The 8,550-nt window shown below is 49.4% G+C and overlaps 1 protein-coding gene across 1 annotated transcript; it reads left to right on the top strand.

Moving 5' to 3' along the window:
• Nucleotides 1-5,351: 5,351 nt before the first annotated feature.
• Nucleotides 5,352-6,699, top strand: LOC309571495 (uncharacterized protein; the record flags this gene model as incomplete). Its single annotated transcript, XM_082279031.1, has 4 exons — nucleotides 5,352-5,397; nucleotides 5,782-5,884; nucleotides 6,170-6,226; nucleotides 6,530-6,699. Exons 1-4 carry the CDS (start codon nucleotides 5,356-5,358, stop codon nucleotides 6,697-6,699), a joined length of 372 nt encoding a protein of 123 aa, XP_082135157.1. The 5' UTR covers nucleotides 5,352-5,355.
• Nucleotides 6,700-8,550: the final 1,851 nt, after the last annotated feature.

Genomic DNA, 8,550 nt, shown 5'->3' with positions numbered 1-8,550 from the left:
AGGGCTGCTGAGCTCTGCTGGGCGTATGAACTCTGGAGGTGGCAACACAGGCTAGCCAAGAGAGACACCAAACCTGAAAACAAATCCTCCTCTCTCCATCCCTCTGACCCACCCCCTAAATTCCTCCCACCCCTGGGAAGCACAGTGTGCCCAAGAGACAGGACAAGGATAACGGGCCAGTGCGGGAGACATTCATTGCGGCAACCTCGCCACGCATCGAGGGATGGGGGAGTGCATGGGCAGGGCAGAAAAAGTTATGGACCTTAGAAACACCTAGAAAAATAAAATGTACAGAAAAATGTTAGGAACTGCTGGGTTATATGGTGCACTGACAAAAGGTGTGAACAACCAGCCCCCATCAGAGAAGCTCTTGGAACTCAAAGGAGAGAAGCCAAAATCTGTAATGTTTCTGATGCCTGCTTGAAATACTGAGCTGCAGCCAAAGAGAACTAGAAAGCACTCAAACTGCTCAAGGGAGAATACTAAAATGAAAGAAGATACCATTAAGATAATTTTGCATACAGGAGATCTGTACAAGACAGCTCTTCCTCTAAAAGGAAGTAGCAATTTTGTGATCTTTAAAATTAATTTGGATACTCTCATTGCTTTTGCAGAAAGCTTTCCAGAGAAAATTGAAATGAAAAAGGGTTTTTAGAATTAAGAATGATTTGAGATGATGTGACAATGTTCAAATGATGCTGTAACATTTGAAGAGTGAATTAGTCTCATTACCAGCCTCTTCTTTTTTTCCCTAGCACTGAATTTTTAAGAGCAATTTTGCAAAAATTATCACAAATGTCCGTTTATTTAATAGTGTCCTTTTATTTGAAAAGCTTTCATTGGCAATATAAAGAGTAAACTACTCGAGAACATGAAAATTTTGTCAGTGGATTTGATATGATTCTAAAATTGAAAAAAAATAATGAGATGATTTCATGAATTCTCAATTGTTCCAAAGAGTCTGTTTCAAACTAGTAACTAGCAAAATAAGCAAAATGTACTATGCTATGTTAGAGATTATTTTTCCCCAAAGCCCAGAATATTAAAATTGAGCCTACACATGTTTTGTGTTCTTTTGAACAGCAGAAAACAGCCATCAAAGAGCTGATGACTGCATATTAGAAACAGAGACTGATTGCTTTTCTCAACTAACAGAATGAGTGCAGAACTTGAATTTCCTTTTTATGTGCCATTTCAATATGATGCAAAATGCCAACTTGTATAAAAGGGATAAATATGTGCAGTGCTGGGAAGCGAAAGCTGTGCTTGTCAGTGCACCAGCCACGGCACACCTTGGCCAAGGGAAAATCTGAACGTCTTACAGCTCCACCTACTGAACCAAGAAGAAATTATTGGAAGGGGTATAATTAGTCAGTGTAATGAACTGGAGCAGCTGAGGGTCTGTGTAGACCCTGGAACAGATCTGACACTGCAGTCTGATCAGCACTTGTACTCCTGCTCAGTATCAGGGAGTATCAGATACAGTAAGTCAAAGTCGTGGAAGTCAATCAACTTGCCCTGTTTGAAGCAGCAGCTTGTTTTTGAAACTCCCAGGAATTTTAAAGAGCTCATTCCTGCCTTTTCTTATAGTGATTGATTAGCACAAAAATCAAGGCTTGTCACTTCAGAAGGATGCTGCTACTCTGGCGTTTTTGATGAAGCAACAGATACTCTGTTTATTCAAGGACCATGAAGTGAACAAGCATTTGCTCGTATTTTTTCATGTATGACAAAAGCTAATGAAAAGATCAGCCAATGCGAAGTTCACTTTGAACTGGAGGAATACCAGGGAGGTTAAAAAAAACGTAATGTTTTAAAGAAATATAATCATGTAGCTACACTTTTAGCAAAAGATTAATCTCTTTAATCTAAGGACAGTAAGCATGAGTTAAATAGGCTATTTCAATGAATGCTAGTCTTCATATATATATATGCATATATATATGAGCCTTGTGGGTTCATAAAGTGGCTCAGAGCCAGAAATTCTGGTTATTGTAGAAACCTTTAAGACAACAGGAGTTCAGACCAATATTTCCTACATCTTGAGACCATGTTGTCAGGGGAGAAATAAGTAAAGATAGAGAAGCAGAAGTTCTTAATCAATAACTTGTGTTTAGCACTTACTAAGAAAAGCACAAAGGAATGTGCAGCACAGCAGAACAAGTGTATGAATAGCATAAATGTTTCATGCTACCTGAAAGATTCCTACAGTTAGTCAAAATGACTCTCTCTGAGTCTGAAAGCAGGCAGATCTAAATATTGGACCTGACGCAATGCAGCGTTCAAGAACCTGTCAGATATAATAGGTGAATGATGAGGCATTTATTTAATCCAGAGGATTACCAGAGTCCAAACACCCACAGAGCACTGGCAACAACGCAGCACAAAACATGTGGAACCTGGAATGTCAAAACAAAATGATATTTTTTAAAAACAGAACCTTTGTGGAGCATAAACCAAACAAGAAATGACACTGATAATAACTGGAAATTGAACATGTGCCTAATGTTTTCATGCTGTAATTAAACAACTTAAGTGCTGGAGAGATGATAGCTAAAAAGAAAACATTTACATCAGTGGGTAGGGAATGTGGAGTCAGACTCCTTGAAAGGTAGACACAATTGTGAGCATCTTGATCCTGCATATAGCGTGTTTTGCTTGCCACTTGTCTGTGAAGGAATTTTCTTGACAAACGTAGTCTGAAGTGCAGACTTGGATCCCAAGCCAGCAGGAACGTCAGGCGTGGGAGGAACGTAGCTCAAAGGAAGCCAGTCCTGAAATAGGAGAATGGATGGAGATGGCAATTTCCTATGGACACAGAGAAACAACACTTATAAATTAGGTATTTATACCATGAGCCACCCCTTTCTCATCTTTGATTCTTATGGACTCAGCAAATGAAGAAAAAGAGATATAAAAGCCAGGAACTCAAACCTCAGTATTTGAGTTGTTGAACAGTAATGACAGCATTCAGCAAAGACTCTTCTGAATGAACATGTTTCATGGAGGAGCTTGAAGAATGTGGAGAGCAGACTGGATTTAGCTGACATGAACAACAAACATGACTCTTTGTGACATTTCCACTACTGAGCAAGTTACAGAAACAAGTTATCAATTAAGTGCAATCAGGAATCAGCTGGATTGATTGTTTTTTGTCTCACAGCTGCCTCTTCCCACTAAATAAAAAGATTTTGAAATAGCACATATTGTTGGAGGAAAAAAAGGAGCAGGTAAAGACCACCTGAACAGAGCTCTAAAGTCTTGGGTGAGAGAGGTAATATATGGAATTGATTAGACCATATTTAATTCTAATATTGCTTTCTCAATTTGTAACAAATATAAGAATGTAGCAGCACATTATAAGATCTGAAGAGATTCTGATTTCATAGTAAAAGAAAGCAAAAAGGGGAAAATCAAATATGATACATTAAAAAAGAGAACTGGCAATAGGTACTTAAAATAGAACAACTCAGAAAAGGCCATTAAATATGGCTGGGAACCAAGATAATGGGATTAATATTTAAAAACTCATTGAACAAAGAAGGAACATGCAAATGAAATTGATGCCTTTTCTTGGTTTTAAAATCAAGAGTCAAACACGGTTAGAAGGGAAAAAGGGATTTTACGTTTGTATTTATTTTAAGGATCCTTAGGTGCACTATGTCCAGCTTGAATGCACCTCAATACAAAGTCCACCTCGAATGCACACCGCAATGCACACCCACAAAAGATCTGGTATAACATTATAGGTTGTCATACATGAAATCCCTAATTAGCTTGGTCTTTGCATGTTAAGTGCTTTAATTAGTTAATTTTGAGTTAAATATGTTTTAATTGAATGTTAAAATTAACCCATCAGCCCAGGTACAGAAATCAAGTTCTGTTACTAGTGTTTTCACTTGTTCAAAGCAATTTACACCAGTCCCAGTTAAAATCCCCCAGTTAAAAGTTTCCCAGTTAAAAAACCCTTTTCAAACTTTAAGCCACTTGTACACTATAAGAGTTATTTTTCCCATGTTCATTGTAAACTTCTACAAATGTTTTAAGATGTATTAGATGTATTTTAATATTTTTTAAGGGTTTCTACTTTTCACCTTAGACCGAGGACCAACTCCAAAACCCCAGTTTCTAACAGCCAACAGCTATTTTTAGCCCCACAGCCGTTATTCTGCAGGCAAGCTCCGTGGCAACCTGAATCTTAATGAGGGCATGTTACCACCCTTATTTCAGCTGTTACTACCCCCGTGACAACGACGAGCTATTGGTAGACAGAGGTGATCTGTCAAAGGGAAGCACCAATCACTTTGGACCAAAGGGGTGTGCTGTGGGCGGGCTGTGGGCGGACTGGGGTGGAGCAAAGGCACTAGAAAACAACGAGGCAAGCTTCAGAGCAGCACAGATCACTGCAGGTTAGATATAGTGGATGGCAGTGCTGGGTGTTAAAGCCTCACTCCCATTGAGGTGCTTTTAATAATTTTTCCTTGACTCTTGAATTGGCTAAAAGTCAGCCCAGCACTGCAAGTTCTTCCACCAGAGGTCCAGTGCTGTCTAAGCCTGAAGATCTCTAACCCCTGCGCTCCTGGGGCATACCTTCTGGGCAACTACAATCCCAAATTTTTATATTTTTGTATTTTTTGTAATTTTTCAACTTTTCTGCTTTTAATTATTTTAATTTTTCTAAGAGTTGTCTCATTTCTAATGTAGGTCTTACTAATTAGCATATGTATCAAAGATTCCCCAATGAGAGGTTGAATCAGCCCGCCTCCTGAAGGAACCGTCCCTGGATGATTCTATCTTAGTTTAAAAATGTGTTCTGGAGAGGACCTTGGGGTCTGGGGCATTTTGATCCCTAACTATGAAGCTTATAAAATATTTAGTCACCTAGTTTGACAAGCAAGTTGAAGGGTGTAGGCAAAAAGCACTAAGAACACAAAAATTGTAGAAGGATATAAAAGGGGTAAAAAAGAAATGGCAAAAATAATGGCATCACCATGTCGTCCCATGGGAACATGCCCATGGATAAGAGGGAAGAGGGATGATGGTTTATTAATGTCAGAGGAAAAAAAAGTTCTGAAATCACACGTGCGCCAGAGCCTGCTTCCACTCTCCTTGTACTGCCATGACGAGGACTGGCACGTGGCCAGTGTGAGGCTGCCGGGGTCCCTCTGGGAGGGGGCTCGGCCGCCTCCTGCCCTGGCGCCGCATGGGCTGCAGCATCCTCCTGGCCTCGGCACAAGGACACGGGTGCTGTGCCCTGGGCTGTGGTGCCATCTCGCGCTCTCTGCTGCTCTCCAGGCCTCCCGGGAAACGCTGCATTGTGCGGCGAGATTCCTGAAAAGGAGGGGTCTCGAACACATGCTGGACGTGGATCAGACATGGAGGTTCGGCGAGGGCCTGGTAAGGACAGCCTGGAGAAGCCCCCTGACTGCGGTGCTCCGTGTGTGGGGCTGGCAGCTGTGCCCCCCGCCCAGTGCTGCAGCCAGGGGCTCCAGCCTGCGCCCCACACGCTGCTCCCATCCCTGGGCCGCGCGGGCTCTTCTCCAGGCTCCTGTGGCCCCGAGCCGGGTGCCCATGGAGCCCCGGCCCCGCTGGGCTGTGGGGCGGGGGGGCACCGCGGCTCCCCGGGCAGCGCCCGGCCCTCGGCCCCTCCAGAGCCCGGCGCCAGCGGCGCTGGCCGGGCCTCAGGGCTGTGCGCGCAGGGGAGGCCAGGGCGGGCCGCAGGCAGCGCCCGGCCAAGGGGCTGAGCCCGCGCCAACCCTTCCCTCCTGGCGCTCTCTCCAGCTGGCAGAGGACAGGAGCCGAGCGCCCGAGCACTTGTGGCGGACCCTGCCGTACCTGCGGAGCCCACAGGAGTCCCTGCGACAGGCGGCCATCAGGTTCTTTGGTGAGCCACGAGCCCAGGGACCCGACCCGACCCGCCCCGCCCCGCCGCAGCTCGGCCCCAGCCCCGGCTGCTGCCCCGGCAGCGGGATCCGGGCCCGGGGCCGTGGAGCCCCGCCTGCCCTCGGGGCTGCCACCGCCCTCTGGCAGCCGTGCCCTCGGGCGTCGGGATGCGGCGAGGGCCCGGGCTGAGCCCTGCCGGGGCGAGGAGAGCGTGTGGCCCCGGGGCTGGCAGCGCCACTGTGAGGGAGCTGTGCCGCTGGGGCCGTGACAGGCTTTGTGTTGCCAGGCATCGGCGGGCGGCACCTGAGGGGCCAGCAGGAAGAGCTCCAGCTCATCTGCGAGGGTGAGTGAGTGCAGCCGGCTGTCAGCGGGGGCTGGCGGGGGGAGCTGCAATCCCTGCCCCGGCTGCGGAGTGCTCTGCTCCCTGTGCAGACGAGGGACGGCGTGGGCAGAGCACAGAGAGGTTTCAGTGGCACGTGGTGGATTTGTGGCCAGCACCTTTGGTTGTTCAGAGCCCTTCGATCCCGTTGCTTCCTGCTCCCTCTTGGCCATGGCCAGAGCAGGCTGAGATGGCCTTGGCAGGCGGGGTCTCCTCGGTCCCCGCAGATCCGGAGTCTGACCGTGCCTCTGTTCCTCTCTTTTGCAGCCCTTGAAGACGCGTCACACGACATCAGCCCTGCCGTTTCCAGCCTGGCGCGTCAGACAGCCTACGTCCTGCGGGCACTGGAGAGAGCTCCGCGCTCCATCTTCCAGGTGCTGCGAGATGGACTCCGCAGGGCATGCAGGACACGGCCTCGTCTGTCGGGCCGTGGCTAGCTGCAGTGCTGGAGCTCTGCAGCGACCTGATCTGGGAGGCTCTCTCTGCTGGGGCCACCTGAGCCAGCGGGCATTTTTCTTTTCTTTAAGATGGTTCTTTTGTTCTTTTGGTTTTTCCTTTGTATGTAAACATAGAATGTGTTCTAATACACAGACTCTCAGGAGTTTTCTTTTTGTGCCCAGTGTCTGCAGGGCACGGGGGAAGAGGGGAAAAAGGGTGCTTGTGCTCAGCAAGTCGCCCGGGCGTGCAGTGTGGAAGGGGAAATGGCCAGAAGCCCCCTGGCCTTTGGTGGTTCTGCTGAGGCCTTAACGCTGCCGACAGAGCGGCTGGGCAGGGGCCGGAGCTGCGGGGACGGCTGCGAGACCGGTGCCTGGAGATGGCCGCAACTCCTGTCCCAGGCAGGAACCGCCGTCTGTCTCCTCCTGCCCGTGCGTTGCTGGCTGGACTGCTGAGGGCTCCGAGGTGCCTCTCGATCCGGCCCCTCTGGAGCTCCGTCGGGGCTGCGGTGCTGCCAGGCCGGGCTGGGGGAGAGCCTGAGGGGCCGGGGTGGTGGGAAGGCCTGAGGAACCGGGTGTCAAAGGCCATAAGCAGCCCCCAGGGAGCCGCCTCATTTCTGCCACCCAGCTGCTCCAGCGCTTCCCCGACATGTCTCCCAGGCCTGTGGCAGAAGCCCTCGAGGCCGGGCCTCAGCAGGAGGTGGGGAACACCCCAAGGTGCCCAGGCTGGGCTGGCTGGGGACAAGAAGGCCAGGGGGGCCATGCCGGGGCACGGCCACTGGCCGCTGCCAATAAGGGGCAGCGGGCAGAGGCAGGGCTGGCGGCCAGCCCGGGCCCCCGCGGCTGCCCAGGCCACGGTGCTGTGACCGAGACCCCCCTGACACAGAGCTCGGGGCCCGCACAGCTGCTGCCTCCACGGGGAGGCCGGCGATGTCGCCTCGAGCAGGGCTGCCGAGTCGCTGCTGCCAAAGCGGCTCTGGACGCCGCAGGAACAGCACCAGAGCGTGCGCAGGAACAGCAGCAGCCCGAACGCCTGCTCAACAAAGCATCCGCACCAGCCGGGATGCCAAACGGGGGGATACTGTGGGCACAACTGCACGTGGCTGGGCAAAAGGCTCCAGCAGAATTGGCCACAATGGCTTTCTCTTGCCTTGCCAGCCTCACAGCGACGCTTGGCAGCTTCAGTTGCAGCCCGTGCCCTTGACTGCCTTCAGTGGTGGTGCTTGAGGGCAAACTTGCCTTCCACAGTCAGGCGTCCCAAGGCAGCGGCATTGATGCCATTGTGAGAGACAGACTCTGATGGGACACAAGCCCTGCGCTGCAGCTGCCATCCCTCTCTCCTCCATGCAGGACCCGTAAAGATAGATGCATGAGCTTCCAAACTAACTTTGGACTTGCTTGGAACAAAGGAAGAAGCAGCCGGCGCTGAAGAAAAGCAGGGAATGGTGGCAGACGTTCAGGGGTGGAGGGAAGCGCTTGGGTGTCTGCTGAGGAGATGGCCCGGTTCACAAGCTCAGGCTTTGCTGTATTACCGCAGGCCTGGTTCCTACGGTATATCACCGTGTCCCGCAGCCATAGCGAGGAGGAGGAGGAGAAGATCCAGCAGGCAGGAATTGTGCAGCGAGATTGATTTCTTTAATTATTTTACAAACTCTTTCATAGACTTTTTTCTTCATAGTCTAATTGGACAAAGGATCAGCCACCCCTTGGGGGTGATTGGCTAAAATCCTAAAACATCCATTATCAAAATATTTTCTACTATACCATAAACAAGACTTTCCAAGGTTGCAGGTGGCTTGGTTGTTTACATTCCCTGCTACCTCTTCTGTGAGAGAGAAAAATCTCTCACAGACT

Source organism: Coloeus monedula (assembly GCF_965178545.1).
Source record: "Coloeus monedula genome assembly, chromosome: 3".
Taxonomy (NCBI): Eukaryota; Metazoa; Chordata; class Aves; order Passeriformes; family Corvidae; genus Coloeus; species Coloeus monedula.
This window is presented reverse-complemented; position numbering and strand designations above follow the sequence as displayed.